The sequence below is a fragment of the Alligator mississippiensis genome, chromosome 5 (genome assembly GCF_030867095.1).
Source record: "Alligator mississippiensis isolate rAllMis1 chromosome 5, rAllMis1, whole genome shotgun sequence".
NCBI classification, from domain to species: domain Eukaryota; kingdom Metazoa; phylum Chordata; order Crocodylia; family Alligatoridae; genus Alligator; species Alligator mississippiensis.
The window spans coordinates 136550142-136567559 of record NC_081828.1 but is presented as its reverse complement, the minus strand read 5'-3'; the positions used below and the strand labels follow the sequence as shown (position 1 = coordinate 136567559).

The window sequence follows — 17418 nt, the reverse complement described above, 5'->3', positions numbered from 1 at the left end:
CTTTTCAGAAGGGCTTTTCAAGGTGAGTAGAATATACTTTTTAGATTTGATGTGATAAGTTGCAGCTCCAGCAAATCAGATAAGGAACCCCCCTGAGCATCATAGTTATTGAGAGTAAGACCTCTCATATTTTATAAATGTGCAGTATGTTAAAAACACGGCTCACCTGACATAATTAAAAGAAGGTGCTGATGAATTGAGGAACCCAGTACAAAATGATGAAACAGTCAGAACAGAAATGCAAATCTTTATATAATTTAAAATGATCATTTCTCTGAATTAGGATTATTGTTAAATATACCTTAGCAAAATACAAAGGAAAAAATAATCCACATGTCTTTATAATTACACTTTCTACAGTAGTAATATATGTACATGGAACCTATACACACTGGACTTCATTCTGACAAGGAAGAGTTATTCACTGACCTAGAAATTAGCAGTTGCCTAGGTAGCAGTGATTATGATGTGGTTACATTTTCTTAGTGCAAACACAAAATGGCACCATGCAGTGATATCTATACTTTGAATTTTAAAAGGGCTAATGTCCTAAAGCTCAAAGCAACTGTCAGCATAACTAACTGCAGACATTACATTTAAAGTGAAAGCATTAAAGAAAACTGGAAAATTTTCAAGGACATTCTCTTGAATCCCTCAAAATATCATGATTTTACAAATACAAAAACAATTATATTGCTCAAAAATCCATCCTGCTTAAAAGGATATGTAAAAGTAGCAATGGAACAGAAAAAAATTTATTGAAAGAATGGGAGATGGGGATGCTAAAGAGTTAAATGTAGTAAATGCTACACATTAAAAAAAAAATCTAGGTAAGTAATATGAAAAAACAAAGTAATTGATGAAATAACAATGGCCACCTTTTCCTTGACATAAAAGATGGTAAGAAGGCTTTTTTAAAACAAAGGAACAAAAGGAATGCTATAATAAGATGCCATTTCCCCAAGCTGTGAGGGAACATTAGAATGGAATAGTTTACCAGCAGAGCTTGGGGTCATCATTGCTTGGGGTCTTCAAGACGAGATTAGAAATCTTTCTAAAGGACCTGCTCTAATCCAGCTTCAGGGAAAAATGTTACAGACTTCATCCAAAAGATGAGACTCGATGACCACAATGGTCCCTTCTGGCCCTCAGAGTCTACGAATCTATTTAAAACTAAAGCGATAGAGCAACCTGTCAGAAATAGTGGTGAGAATTTAGAGTAGCTATACAATTCAGAGTTTACATTTACTTGTAAATAAGAGAATTTTTGCCCAGAGCATCTGCCAAAGGTTGAATGTAGTGTCAATTTAACATACATTCAACAAAGTCTTTGCAATGGATTTGGGTCGGACGCTGAAGACTCTCTCTCTTACTTGTAGAAAGGACAGACAATAAATTAACTAGTTGTTAAGCTCTGCCCATTTCAGTACAAAAACATTTACTGAAATACTTAGGATTCCACATTTCTCCATTTCATTCCCTTGCCTTTTTTTTCCAAAATTCTTTGGTGACCCCTCTATAAACCTCTGTGAAAGCAGTGTCAAACCTTAGAAAATGTACCTGGACATCAATGTTGCACCTGATTTTTTATCCAAAAATAGAACAGTTCTGTGGTCACAGGAAAGAAAACTGTCATGGTCCGTAACGTAACACTGGTAACACTGTACCTAGACCAGTACTGACATAACAAGAGAATTAAACAAGCAAACTGATCTGGTATCTAGTGCAATTTATTTACTAGGAAAGAATTAATTTGGCTGATCAAGGATGAAAGGCCAGACACATTACAACAGCCCATACATTTTCCTTAATAAGGAGAGGAACTTGTAAGGGTGGTGCATAGGTTGAATGAGGCCTCCTAGAATGCAATCAAGAAAAGTAGTGCTTAGGTTAAATGTCAGGGGCCAGATTTACATAGTTTTGGTTAAATACATTCTGTAGAATAATTCCCCATGGCCGCGGTAGAAGGCCAACTGTCTGGAACTTTTAGGAGTAGGGGAACAATTCCACCCTGGAAGAGGAAAGAATTCACCAGGGGAATTCAATGGCTCTTTTGCATCACCACAGTGTCTTAGCAAAATGGCCTTTTAAAGTACAGTCACGCTTCAGAGAAGTTACCTGGGCATAAACAGAAGAATTTAGCTCAGTAAGTCTGAAAGGCAGTATCACAGCTTTGCCTCATTTAAGATGCAACAGTAATTGCTTCATTATTTGGTTTGGAGAAAGCAGTGTCCATTTGACTCCACATTCACCTGCCAATAGTGCAGAACATTATTATTTACCCAGAATGCAGAAGTATGCCAGGCACCTCACAGGTCAGTATACCCATATACTTCACTGCAAAGTGTAAATTTTGTAATCCATTCCTGCTGTCAGTCCTTTGGCTATTAACAGATAACGTAACCTAAGGTGCAGAATCATTCAATTTGCCAGTCAGACATCCACTTACAAGAAAGAAGCCTGGAGGCTGATTTTGTCATGAGACTGTTCTTTACGTGTTACCTCAGCTAACACTGCGCCCTGCTAATGTCTATTTGTCCTTCTTTTCAGACTGTATTTGTTCTGATTGAGATGGAGCTGTGTGCAGCAGCAGAAGTCCACAGAGTGTCATGGTGATCCCTGCCCACCACAAAAGCGTGTGGGTCTCTCCAAACAGCAGCTTGCCAAGGAAGGCCTACACAAAAAGAATGAGAAACACGTTCACAGGTGACAGCTGTAACAAAACAGTCTGCAGGACAACAACTTGGTGGCAGTTTGTAGCTAGTCTAAACGGGCATTGCTAGTTTTAAGCCTATGATAGCATGCTGAATCACGCTCCTGGAGGAGCAATCCTATGATGCCTAGTATCAGTAGGCCTCTCTCTGTCTCACAAGACAACAGAATTGTACCGAGTGAGATATCAGCTTGCTGAACTTCTGCGAGTGTGGCAGCAGTGATGCCTAGTATAACACCTGCCTGATAAAACTACTGCAAATGCCTGCTGCTAATCAGTGGTACAGTAGTGAAAATCAGAAAAGACACACAGGAGCAAGAATACTTAGACCAGGAGTGTCAAAATCATTTTGTGCCTCGGGCCAGATCTGGACTGCAGGGCTCAAGGGCCAGGTCTGGCAGTGGCTACCTTGGCAGGAGTGGCTGTGCTAGTAGGCATTGCAGCAGCAAGTGGAGCAAGCAGCTGAGGGCCAGGTGGCTGCTTGCCATCAGCAGAACTGGTGCAAGTAGCAACTGGCTATGCAGCAGTGGGCCAAGTGACTGCAGGATGAATGAGAGCTGTGTCGCACAGCCCTTGCTCAATCCCTGCAATTGATAGCTATGTCCACTGGGGCCCCACAGCTATGGATTCTGCAGAAGATCATGCTCTCTGCTAGCTATACCTCAAATTCCCCAGCCCACTGGTAGCTGGCAGGCCAGATGCAACAGCTCTGCAGACTGGATGTTTAATATCCCTGGTTTAGACTGCAGCTCCCAAGACACAAGACGCCCTTCAATTTATCAGCACTGGCTCTTTGCAGAAAGTGTTATCTAAGTTTGTTTATTTAGGCTGCGTAAACCAGGTACCTTTCCATGATCAGTAAACAGTGAAGAGGTTCACCACCTTTACAACATTTTCTCCTTGTTGGGTCCTGCAAATGTTACCCACTGCACTGTCATTTTTCTCCTTTTGAATTGCAGCAGGCAGCACAATTCATCTAGGGGAATATATATTGCTATGGCTCTTTGCTTAACACTGACTTCATGTTGCTCCTGAGCTGGCCAGGATTGAATGCCACTGTACAAGATCATCCAGTCCCTATTCCTGCTGGTAGAGGATTGGTCCCTGTTGTTTTGTCCAACCTAGTTGTAAAGGCTCTAAGTGATGGGACTATCTGGACAGACTATTCCATAGTTTAATACAGAACAATTTATTTTCATAATCAGCCTTAATTTCATTTTAACTTCATCTCATTCATACTTTCATCCCATGACTCTGGTTTATAGTTTCCAAATTCATCTCCCCTTCAAGAATAAAATCTTTACCTCACTAAAATCAATGGCAAAATTCCCATTGATTTCAAAGGGGCCAGGATGCCTTCCCAGTATTTATGCCTTACAATATTAGTAGACTGTCCATTCCCTTTCACTACAGGCCATCACTTTGCCCAGCAACCTGTATTCAGTTGTTTCATACCTTTGTTATAGCTCAATCCCCACAGACCCTAGTTTTTTTTGTTGTTTTGTCCGACTAATTTTTAGTTTGTCTATATCTTTTGGAACCAAAGGAGGCTAACCTGAAGTCCACTGAAGTCAGCAGAAAGGTACCTAGTGCTCGGATCTATGCTGAAAATTGGGCAAGGGTTATTTAAAATAGGGAAGTGAGATGAATGTTTCAGTTTAGGAGTTATCAGAAGGAAGGGAAACTCGGAAGTGTAGTATTCTCCTCGTGCCTACAGGCAATAACTCTAAAACCAAAACTGGGGATGGTTTTAGCTCTGGGCTTCTTAAAAAGAAAGGTTTTTCAATAGATGCAGGACAGAGTGTCCTGGTTCTATCTCAGAGGTCCACACATCTTACTGCAGGCACATAGAAGATAATGACAAACTCTGAAGTTATTGAACTTGATAGTGCTGTAGATGGGATGAATAATTCCCTTTGCTAAATGAATTAGTAAGACAAATTCTACAAACTCTGTCAGGAAAGAGGCCAATGAGCTGATATGCAATGTGATTATCTTGTATCTGCCTATTGAACGGCTCTTTTATCTCCCTCTGGCCTAAGTGGTGCCAGACATTGCTGGAGACAGGAAAATGAACTAGATGGACATAGGTTTATCCAGAATGGCATTATCTTATCATATGTCATTAGTAACTCATCCTTATGGCATTACAACATTAAATCAGTTCTACTCACAGAAGAGAGGAAGTTGGAAGCTGTTGTTGTCACAGTGGCAGTAGCTGAGGAAGAGGAATACCGGAGGGCTTTTGCAAAGGAAGTCCACATGACTGCATTGCAGGCAAATACCAGGCCAACACATCCAACTTGGAGCAGCACATGTAACTGCAAAACAGGAGAAACGTACATATTTTGCCTCAAATTCACTTTCCCAACTATCTCAGAAACCTCTCGTGGAAAGCGAAATTAGCACAACCTGTGAAATTATCTGGACCCAAATTACAAATGTTATTTGGTGAGCTCTCAACATTTGCTTCCATTGTTACTAGCAGGCTAATGTTGGTGACTCCAAAAAAAAAGGAGAATTAAGATATTTTAAACCGAAGCTGTACCTCGCATACCCATTCCTCCTCCTTCCCTTACGACTAAGGAAAGAAAATCTGGAAAACAGATAACGGGGGAAGTTGAGTAAACAGAACAATGGTTCTTTTCTCTACCACCCTTTCCTGAACAAAGAATTCCTTGGTGAAGGCCTGATCCCTACATGGTGCTGGCCACCCAGAATTCCTTTTCTTCACTGAATGCCTTGACGTTTTCATGACCACGAAGGAGAAGCTCATGCTTTGTGTAAAACTAGGTCCCACACAGTATATGAAAAACATATACTGACAAGAAAGGGGTGGGGTATGAGATTTGAAGGGAAGGAACAGGACAGGATCTAGGAAGATCTCAGATTCAGGGTCTAATACATGTAAGTCACTTCTTTCCAGCCATACAAAATGGTCCAAATTCAGCCTGAGCATAAGACCTGAATAAGAGTACTGTATCTTTGAGTTAATTTTGTTTAAGCAAGAGTTGAATTTGGTCCAGCATCTGTCCGCAGCATGGCATGGAATTTGGACTAAAATGAATTCAGGATCAAATCACTGCTCCTAACAAGCCTCCTAACAGCTACTCTAACAGCGTTCGCAAAGGGCCATTACGGCAGAGCCAAATCATGCTTCTTCTACCAGCTGATGTTTGAGGAGTAAGTTTTACTCTAAATTGTTTTGCATGCTCAGGGAATAGCACACGTTCAAAGAGTGCTTTATCCTAGAAAGCAAATATTTAAATTCAATCTGGCCACTGAAGCCATGGATTAAAAAAATAACAGTTTTGAGACAAATCTGATGGACAAAAATGGACGCTTAAGTTCTGATTGTATTAGAAGTAAAACATAGGTCTGAGCCTGCAAGAAGCTCTGTACAGTATAGCCCTTTGCCTTCTGCAATGCTGGTAATAAGACTGGGACCTCTGTTTGGAAAAGGGGTGCAGTTTTGCTTAAGAGCCCTGTCCTATATTTGTAAACTTCCACACTCCCCCACCATTTAAATTGTCCCTGAGGTGTGTCTGCATTAATCACCAGATGTTATGTACTTGATGTGGGTATATAGGCAGATCAGGGAGGAAACTGCAGCTCCAAATGCCCAGCAAACATCCCTTGAGTACATACATGTTGGCAGCTGAAAAGCCAGGGCTTTGTCTACATGTTAAATTAATGGCTATGCCTTCATGGTATGCAATGTATCCTGGATGCCACTGAACACCTAAAAGGGATCAATCTTGAAGTGGTCATTAATGTAAGAGCCCTTGAACAAGCACACCTGAAAGGTGTTGTCTTTTCTATGGGGACTAACTGCTCTTTGTTAACAGTCAGGAGATATTGTTTAGCAGGAGCTGGGGAGCCAACAAAATTTTCTGAAACCCAAATATGTTGCGAACAAGATTAAAGACGAGAGACCATGCAGCAGAACTATTCGAGAACGTCCATGGAATAATTCTACAGGACTTGCTTGCTGGATTTACAGACATGTTTCAATTACAGCTTGATGGTGATGCTGAAGCTTGGAGGTCTGAGTTACCATGATAATTGTATACTGGTCATCACTATTGGCTCTCCACTGTTAGGACTCTGCTCCAGTGGGCTCAATTCAAGTTGACCCTAAAGGTACTCATGATGAGACATTCAAAAGCAGTCAGTATTAACTTTAACTCTGTTCTCTCCGAAATTAAGGGTAAAACTTCCTTGACTTCAACGGCAGACCAATTCATAGGATCATAAAAAACAGGGCTGGAAGGGACCATCAAAAGGTCAGCTGGTCCAACCTTCAGTTTTAAGCAAAATCATCCCTGTCTAAACTGTTTCAGACAAATGTTTGCCTAGGCTGTACTTAACTTCCCTTGAAGGAGATTCATAGATTGTAAGGTCAGAAGGGACCTTGGAAGATCATCAGATCCAGCCCCCTGTACCAAGCAGGAAAGATAACTGGGGGTGAGGTGACCCCCGCAAGGTGACTATCTAGTTCCCTCTTGAAGATTTCCAGGGTCAGCGATTGCACCACCTCTGGAGGGAGCTTATTCCAGTCTGGATACCCTAGCTGTGAAGTAGTTTTTTCCTAAGATCCCACAACCTGATGGAGTCAAGTCCATGCTGAGCTCTCCTGAAAACCCACACCATTCCTGGGGTGAGCTTCTCACCCTCCCCATGCTCACTAATTATCTTGAGTGGATAACTGTACTCAGACCCCACTCACCTTTTAGGGAGCATGGGGCTGTGTCTTGGGGGTCAATGAGAGATGGGGTGGCCATACTAAGGCAGAGCTGTGGTGTGGAATTTGCTTTGCTTTGTGCTGATCTCTTCTCCAGAGCCTTGCTCTCTGCCCTAGTTTCCTAGTTTGAATCAGCCTAGTTTCCAAAGAAACTGTTTATCTCCATAGTTATAACAGGGTGTCGCATCTCCTTAAAAACAGCAGCCAGTTCTACTGAATAGATGCATTCATGGGGAGGCTGCTGATAAGAGAGTGGCTCACTGAATTTAAAAATGTCAGAGAGAAGAGCAACAGGGCAACAAACTGTGAGGGAACAGTTCAGACAGAGCCAGAAGCAAGCCAGCGGGCTGAATCGCTGGCTGCAGAGGGCAGACTACTATGCTAGGGCTTGAGCCACAGGAGGTCTCCTCCCAGTGTCTGGGACAGGACAACAGGGTTGTGTTTTGCTTGCTTTGTTTGTTAAGGATGACTCTTTGTTCATGAACTGGCTGAGGAGCTCCTCAAAGAGCAAAAGCCTGCCTGGAGAATCTAAGAGGAGAGGCAGCCAGGTGCAATAATGCTGCTGATGGACGGGGCAGTGTGGGAATACAGAAATAAAAAAAACAAATCCTCCACATCTTAACTACTTCAACATATTGTGTTAAAAACCAATCAAAGAATGTGCCTGCCACAAAAGACACTTTTTATTATCAAGAGATGCTCATAATAGCCTGTTGTGGCCTCAAAGTTAATCTTTTAAGAGAATCTCCATCTCAAATGGAACCTTTTTGTGCAGTGTGCTTTGCTAACCCTTCTCTAAAGCAGGACCCACTTATTCCCACTGGCAGTGAAATCAAGCAATCTGTGCTCTGGAGTAAGCATATTCACAGAAACAACTCTTTGCAGAATGCTGCTTGGACAGAGGATCCAGGTTGTAGCTGTGTTGGTCTTGAGGAAAAGGCAATCAGGAAATAAAAAAAAAAATTTTTGCAATTAATTTTTTTGCAAAAATCTTGTTGCCTAATAAAAGATATAATCTCTACTATGAGTCCTGATGGTCTTGCACAGAGGAGACATTTCTAAAAAACTATGTACACCTATGTGGCTGTAGGCTTAATTTTCTTACAAGAACTGTACATGTTTTCAAACGAAAGAATGGAAATATAATCTTCCTCCTAAGGACTCTGTGAAGTATTCAGCCTAATAACTCAATGGCTGCTCTTAAAACTGGCTTTACAAGAGCTAGAACACATCTGATTACATGCTTACAAAAATGAAATCACCCTCCTGACTCAAGTGACAAAAAGAGGAGGAAAAAGATGTATATCACTCTTATCTCAGGTAAAATGCAAACCATGACCCCTTTGGAAGAAGTAATCTATTTTTTGCCTTAGCTACCACTTTCCTGATCCTGAGAGTGATGGTTGACATTTCAGCATTTAATTTTGCATTCTGTAGCTCTTAAATACAGAGCACTTCAACTCACTGAAACTGCTACATCTGCCTATGGCTGCTATGGAGATGCTCTTTGAGTAAGAATGTGCAGGTTTAACACAGCCACCAGGATACGGAAACATCTTAGACCAAGAACTGTATTCCTGCAAAATTTCAGTCACTCACAGGAACACTTGCGTGTTTGCTTAAAATTACTGTTATGACTAAAAAAGGGTAGTAACTCGCATTCAAGATAGACAGGGAAAAAGGCAGCTGGAAGAAACAACTTATTTTTTGAAGAGATACAAACTAGATAGTTTGTCATCACTACTTCAAATTAGCAACAATTAGCTAGTTAATTAAAAAAAAAAAGGGAAAAAATTCAGGAAAAATATGACAAAACTTTCTGGGCTGGGATTATAGCTACAAATCCTTCTTGGGCCACCCCAGAACATGTCTCTATGCCACCGGAGGACTCTCCTGCACATCTCTGAGCAGACACTTGCCTGGCCCAAAGCACCGTTTGGTGGTGCCAGGCTGCCAACTGACACCACCCTTCGAGACACTGTGCTAAATATATGGACCCGAATAAGGAACTGGATTTTGGGCTGGTATTATAGCTAGAAATTCTTCTTGGGTCACCCTACGCCATGTCTCAGTGCCACTGGGGAGACTCTGCTAGACATCTCTAACCAGAGACTTGCCTGGCCCAAAGCATGGTTTGGCTGTGCCAGGCTGCCAGCACCCTAGCCACTGTGCTAAGTATACAGACCTGAATAAGGAACTGGATTTTGGGCTGGGATTATACCTAGAAATCCTTCTTGGGTCACCCCAGACCATGTCTTTGTGCCACTGGGGGACTGCTGGACATCTCTGACCAGAGTTTTGCCTGGCCCAGAGTGCGGTTTCTTCATGCCAAGCTGCTAACTGCAGCCCCACCCGCATGCCCACTGCACTAAATATAATGGCTCGAATAAGGCATTTATTTTGGGCTGGGATTAACAATAGAAATTCTTTTTGCGCCACCACATGCCATGCCTCTTTGGCACCAGGGAATTCTTCTGGACACCCTTAACTGTGGTTTTGTCTGGTCCAAACAATGCTTTGGCTGTGCCAGGCACTAATTTACTCGACATCCGAATGTGCTATTTACATTGCTACCAATAAGGAGGTGCCCTTCTGCTGAGTTCATGGGGCAAAACCCTCATGGAATCATCCCAGAGCATGTCCCAACGACCAAGGAGCATCCTGAGAAATCTCGGTATGTCCCTGCTCAACGCAATGCTAGTTGTTTGAGTATAGGCCTGCCAGCTGATACCCAACCTTTAAAAATTTTATGTTGCTGTTCCACCAGGTGCTGGATGGCAGGACGAATGGCTACATGCAAATACAGGGCACCAGTGACGGACCTCTGCTCCAATGCATGGTATTTAGTATGTGTCAGTCTGCTGAAGCGTGCTAATTAGCGCACTCCAGCAGCCACTGCATTCACTGTGCCCATGTTTCAAAATAGCAGCAGCCATTAACTAAAGCTCTTCAAACCAGCTTTGTTTAAGCATCCCTGTGCCTGCCGCTGTTCCAAAAGGCATTCTTGGGCTGCTTTGGCTCGGGTGGCTTTCCGGGTTTGCCCCGGTCCTGTGGGCGGCCCCCAGAGGGTGCCCCGGGCAACGGTGGCAGATCCCTGAAACTCACTAGCCACGGCCTTATCTGGACCCTCAGTGGTGGGGTTCCCCCTTCGCTGCAGCCTCCAGTGCTGTCACGCCTTTGGCGGGCACTCACGGGGCTCCAACCTCCCCTACACCCCGGCCAACGCCACCTTCGATTGTGGGTCTCTCAGTCTCTTCTAACCGACCCCGCCTTGTCTCTTCCCTCGTCCCCGACCAGCTTGGCTCCATGTCTTAAGCTGGACTCTGGTCCGAGGACTACGAGACCCGAGGTCCTGTTGCCCCTGAGGGCTTCCACCCCGGCTTCCCTGCCGGCTCTCTCACCAGTTCCTTCACCGGCTTCCCTGCCGGCTCTTGCACCGGCGTCTCAGCCGGCTCTCCCACCGGTCCCTTCACCGGTGTCCAAGCTGGCTCGTCCACTGGCTCCGCAGCCGGTTCCTTCACTGGCGTCCCTGCCGGCTTTCCCACCAGCTCTTCCACTGGCTCCTTCACCGGCGTCCCTGCTGGCTTTTCCACCGGCTCCACAACCGGTTCCCCCTCCGCTCCCCTACCAGCTCTCTCGTCAGCTCCGCAGCTGGCGTTCTCGTAGCTGTGGCTCTCGCCGCTCCCGGCGCTGCTGCAGCTTTCTCTGCCCGAGGCAGAGAAACCCCGTGTGTGCCCGCTTGTGACCTCAGGCTTCCCTGTGGGCTCCGTCGTCTCCTGCAGCCTCCCGGTGCTGCTCCTGGGGCTGCACTTTATTCCTGCCGGGTGACGTCTCTCGCTGACGTCACCCGCTCTCAGCTGGATGTGAGTGTGGCTAACAAAACGCACGGGTGATTTCCCGGCGTCCACTCCTCTGCTGTCCTCGGCTCCTGCAAGGGGTAAGTAGGTGCTTCCTTTTTTGTTGGTTTTGGGCCGGGGTTTCCCTATAGCCCCGGTGTCCCTGGGACAATCCCCACTGCCATTTTGAAGCGTGGATCGCCAAATACATGTGACACTGAGTATGCTTTAATTAGAGTGGCTCTCAGAGCTGTTCTATTTAAAGCACCCCTCTCCCCACCCCAGAGCATGCATATAGAGGCCCCTAAAGATTTTTCAACAGTGTTTCACATTTACCTCCAGCCGCCACCCAGAAACTTGGTAAAATAACTTAAAACTGGGTGTTTAACTTAAAGAAACCTGCTCACTCACTAGCAAATGTTACATTAAAACAAGTTTATTACAAGGGAAAAGGGGAACAGTGGTACTCCATAAACAAAAGCTTAACTATTAACCACAGAGGCATGGCCCAAGAAGGATTTCTATCTATAATCCCAGCCCAAAATCCAGTTCCTAATTTGGGTCTATATACTTAGCAGAGTGGCTAGGGTGTTATCAATTGGCAGCCTGGCATGGCCAAAATGTGCTTTGGGCCAGGCAAGTCTTTGGTCATACATGTCCAGGAAAGTCCCCTGGTGGCACAGAGATGTGGTCTGGCGTAGCCCATGAAGCATTTGTAGCTATAGCCCCCGCCCAAAATCCAGTTCCTTATTCGGTTTCATGTACTTAGCACAGTGGCTGGGTGCTGTCAGTTGGCACCCTGGCATTCATAGATTCATAGATGTTAGGGTCGGAAGGGACCTCAATAGATCATCGAGTCCGACCCCCTGCATAAGCAGGAGAGTGCTGGGTCTAGATGACCCCAGCTAGATACTCATCTAACCTCCTCTTGAAGACCCCCAGGGTAGGGGAGAGCACCACCTCCCTTGGGAGCCCGTTCCAGACCTTGGCCACTCGAACTGTGACGAAGTTCTTCCTAATGTCCAATCTAAATCTGCTGTCTGCTAGCTTGTGGCCATTATTTCTTGTAACCCCCAGGGGCGCCTTGGTGAATAAATACTCACCAATTCCCTTCTGTGCCCCCATGATGAACTTATAGGCAGCCACAAGGTCGCCTCTCAACCTTCTCTTGCGGAGGCTGAAAAGGTCCAGTTTCTCTAGTCTCTCCTCGTAGGGCTTGGTCTGCAGGCCCTTAACCATACGAGTGGCCCTTCTCTGGACCCTCTCCAGGTTATCTGCATCCTTCTTGAAGTGTGGCGCCCAGAATTGCACGCAGTACTCCAACTGCGGTCTGACCAGTGCCCGATAGAGGGGAAGTAATACCTCCTTGGACCTATTTGTCATGCATCTGCTGATGCACGATAAAGTGCCATTGGCTTTTTTGATGGCTTCATCACACTGCCGACTCATGTTCATCTTGGAGTCCACTAGGACTCCAAGATCCCTTTCCACTTCCGTGCCACCCAGCAGGTCATTCCCTAGGCTGTAGGTGTGCTGGACATTTTTCCTCCCTAGGTGCAGCACTTTGCATTTCTCCTTGTTGAACTGCATTCTGTTGTTTTCTGCCCACTTGTCCAACCTGTCCAGGTCTGCCTGCAGCTGTTCCCTGCCCTCCGGCGTGTCCACTTCTCCCCATAGCTTTGTGTCATCTGCAAACTTGGACAGAGTACATTTCACTCCCTCGTCCAAGTCACTGATGAAGACATTAAAGAGTATCGGTCCAAGGACCGAACCCTGTGGGACCCCACTGCTCACACCCTTCCAGGTCGAAACCGACCCATCTACCATGACTCTCTGGGTGCGACCCTCCAGCCAATTCGCCACCCACCGGACTGTGTAGTCATCCAAGTCACAGCCTCTTAACTTGTTCACCAGTATGGGGTGGGATACCGTATCGAAGGCCTTCCTGAAGTCTAAGTATACGACATCTACCCCTCCTCCTGTGTCCAGGCGTTTTGTAACCTGGTCGTAAAAAGAAACTGGACTGGTCAGGCACGATCTGCCTCCCACGAACCCGTGCTGGTTTCCCCTCAGCATAATTTGTCCTGCTGGGCTCTCGCAAATGTGAGCCTTGATAATTTTTTCAAAGACTTTGCCAAGGATGGAGGTGAGACTGACTGGCCTATAGTTGCCCGGGTCCTCCTTCCTCCCCTTTTTGAAAATGGGGACCACGTTGGCCCTTTTCCAGTCCTCCGGGACTTGGCCCGTGTGCCACAAGCTGTCAAATATTCCCGCCAGTGGCTCTGCAATGATGCCGGCCAGTGCCTTCAGCACCCTCGGATGGAGCTCATCCGGGCCCGCCGACTTAAAGGCATCCAGTTCTTCCAAATGACTCTGCACCATCTCAGGGTCTACGCATGGAAGTCTGGCGCCTTGCTGCTGCCTCTCTACAACCCCAGTGAGAGACTTGTCGTGCCCCTTGCTTAGGAACACTGAGGCAAAGAACTCGTTGAGGAGTTCAGCCTTGTCCCCTCTGTCTGTCACCAATTGTTTCTGCCCAATTAGCAGGGGTCCTATTCCTCCCTGGGCCTTCCTTTTAGTCCCTATATATCTAAAAAACAATTTCTTGTTGTCTTTTACTTGGGTTGCCATCCTCAGCTCCATGGTAGCTTTGGCCTGTCTAACTGCCTCCTACAAGCACGAGCAGAGGAGGTATATTCATCTTTGGTGATCTCTCCCTGTTTCCACTTTTTATGTGCTCCCCTTTTGTCCCTTAGGCTGCCCTGGATTTCTCTGGTCAGCCAGGGAAGCCTCCTGGCCCCTTTCCCTCTTTTGCCTCACTCGGGGATCGTCTTGCTTTGTGCCCGAAGGATCGTTTCCTTAAGGCACAGCCACCCTTCTTGGGCTCCCATCACTTCAAAACTCCTACTCTGCAGTGCGTCCTTGACTAATCGCCTGAGTTCATTGAAATCAGCTTTCCTAAAGTCTAGCACTTTCACCCTACTAGTTACCTTACCCATGGTCAAACCGCAATTTCGGCCAGGCAAGTCTCTGGTCAGAGATGTCCAGGACAGTCCTCTGGTGCCACAGGGGCTTGGCAGGGGGTGGCCCAAGAAGGATTTGTAGCTCTAATCCCAGCCCAAATTGCAGTTCCTTATTCAGGTCTATAAATTTAGCACAGTCTCTCGTCAGAGATGTCCAGGAGCATTCCCTGGTGACACAGAGATGTATTCTGGGGTGGCCCGAGAAGGATTTCTGGGTATAATCCCAGCCCCAAATCCAGTTCCTTATTCGGGTCTATGTATTCAGCACAGTGGCTGGGGTGCTGTCAATTGGCAGGCTGGTACGGCCAAACCATACTTTGGGCCGGACAAGTGTCTGGTCAGAGATGTCCAGCAGTATCCCTTGGCAGCACAGAGACGTGTTCTGGGGTGGCTCAAGAAGGATTTGTAGCTATAATCCCAGGCCCAAATCCAGTACCTTATTCGGTTCCGTATACTTAGCACAGTGGCTGGGTGCTGTCAGTTGGTAGCCTGGCACAGCTAAACCGCACTTTGGGCTGGGCAAGTCACTAGTCAGATGCGTCCGATGCGTTCTGGTCAGACTTTACTGGAACAGGTCTCCGTGCCACTGGGGGACTCCTGAACATCTCTGACAAGAGACTTGCCCGGCCCAAGGCACAGTTTGGCCGTACCAGGCTGCCAACTGACAGCACCCCAGCCACTGTGCTAAGTACAGTGGTGGCACAGAGGTATTTTGATGGGTGGCCCAACCAGTATTTCTAGCCATAATCCCAGCCTCAAAGCCAGTTCCTTATTCAAGCCGTTATACTTAGTATAGTGGGCGTGGGGGCTGTTAGTTGGCAGCCTGGCACAGTCAAACTGTGCTTTGGGCTGGGCAGGACTGTGGTCAGGGTTCTTTGGGACAGTCCCCCAGTAGCATCAACAGGAAGTTTGGAGTGGCCGAAGAAGTATTTTGCCCCATAATCCCATCCTAATCTGACCTTTTAGGGCTCTGTACTTGATGTGGGATATTATTTTACATATTAATTAGTACATATGTATAGCTAATAGCTAATTCTCTCTCCTTAGGATGTATAATTCATTAATAACAAGCTTTTACTGGGTCTAGATTAGCTTTGAAAAAGGAATAGGGAACCAGGAATAAACAACCAACTTCAGCCTCATGTTTGATGACTTGTTGGCGCTAACCCTTCTCAAAAATGATTTTTAGTTATTGCTTATACCTACAGTCTCAACATTTGTTTAAAGCATAAATACACCTTTTGGTATATGTTTATCCATCTAAATATCTGATACTACCTACACTATGTATTTTAAGCATTCTTGTGGCTAAAAAAAACCAACAAATAAGTTCAAAAGCAGTAGAGACCTCTACAAAGACATTTAAAACATCTGAGAGGAGACATGACGGAAATCAAGAGCTGCATCTAGCTTTTCTTGTAATGACTGAAAGGAGAAAGGAGGTACAACAGAACTAAAAGGAGGAAATTGTTAGCAGGAGAGAGGAATAAGAACAATTGTTTCTTGGTAATATGAAACTGCAGTAACGTCCATCTATTCCAGAAAGAATGTTCAAAAGTTACAAGGCATTTGGTTGTGGTGGTTTCCCGGGTCATGCTAGCTTTCCTCTTGTATGATTTTATGAAAATGTCACCAGAATATTTTGAAGCTATTATTTGTCTGTATACTGACAGCTATTTTTACGCATTAGTCAGTCTCCTGGTAACTGTAAGAAAGCTGCAGTATAAATTGCTGACTTATAGTAAAGCACAAGCCAGAATGGCCTTGGCATTAATCTCCAGACACTGAACTACTAAAGGAAAAGGGCAGGCCTGAGAAGGCTTGTTAAAGGAACACCACCATAATTTACATTCTGTCATTAAAGATGCTCGACACCAGAAGAGAAGCTGTGGAGGCTGAAGAGCATTCTCATTTAGTATGTTCAGAGTGAATGTGTGAAGGAAACGTGTTATCTTAATGTATAAATGTAGCATACTCAGAAGCTTTACCCTGAGATAAGATCTATGTCTAAGAAACCTCCCTAACAGAATTAAACAGAGCAGCATGCTGGCACCAAAAGTCACCAAACAGTGAAGACTGCCTTTGATAACCTGCCCTTCTCCCTAGGAGATTTATCGCTCCCCTCCATGGTGAGAGCTCTGTGGCAGGAAGCAAGTGCTGCTCCCACATCTTCAGACACCTTGAAAAGGGACCCAACATCTGCCAACACAAAGCCACAATCGCTCTCTAGCAATTTAGGCCACAAGCTGCTGATCTGCCTGTCTCTGGGGCCAAGCCTGGAAGACCTCCTGCAAATGATTTGATACAGGGACCTCCTGTTTCTTTCCCACTGTTGGAAACAATCCTGGGGACTCTCCATTCTCCCCGCTCCCTGTAGGACAGCAGGCAAACATGGCCAAGGACTAAACCATCGTTTTCATGCAGGAAGCCACTGGCTAGAGCTGCCGTAGGCAGGGGTGCAGGTACCTAAGCGGGGACTGTGCTGCTTTAAGCAGGGGGTTGGACTAGATGACAGGTCCCTCCCAACCCGGACTGTCTATGCTTCAACTCGACGCGCGGCCCGCAAGGGATTGGCAGCGCTGCATCAGGGCCGGGGCAGGCGGCGGCCTCAGCCCAGCGCATCATGCCAAGCCCCGCCGAGGAGGGGTGCGACTGCAGGGGAGCGGCTGCTTCTCAGCGTGACGGGCTGCGAGCGGGGCGGGCGGCAGAGGCTCCGCACCGCCCCCTGCAGGGCACCCACGGCGGTGCCTGCCCCGCCCCGCGCCCGCCGCCGCCAAGGAGTAGCTACCTCTTACCCAGGCGCAGGGGCCAGCGGCCGCCTCGGCTCTCCGGGCGGCCGCCACGCAGACCTCTCGCAGATACTCGGCGCCCAGAGCCAGCTTGGCGGAGCAGGCGGCCAGCGCCCCCAGCAGGCCGGCCGCCGCCGCGCACGAGGGCCCCGCGCCCCGCATGGCAGCCCCCGCCCCGTCCCCACCCGGCGCGGACACACCACGTGGCTACAGCCAGCGGCTCTTCCGTGTCTAACGGGAGCTCGGGTCACGTGATTAGAGCTTCTTGTCACGGGGTGGGAGGGAGCTGCAGCCACCCAGTGATTGGCTGCAA

At 46.4% G+C, this 17418-nt stretch overlaps 1 protein-coding gene across 1 annotated transcript; it reads right to left on the bottom strand.

The window, feature by feature from the left end:
- Positions 1-230: 230 nt before the first annotated feature.
- On the bottom strand, positions 231-17274 carry TMEM42 (transmembrane protein 42). The gene is made up of 3 exons (XM_019483515.2): positions 17112-17274; positions 4888-5034; positions 231-2674 (listed from the first exon to the last, which is right to left on the bottom strand). Exons 1-3 carry the CDS (start codon positions 17265-17267, stop codon positions 2531-2533), a joined length of 447 nt encoding a protein of 148 aa, XP_019339060.1. The 5' UTR covers positions 17268-17274; the 3' UTR covers positions 231-2530.
- Positions 17275-17418: the final 144 nt, after the last annotated feature.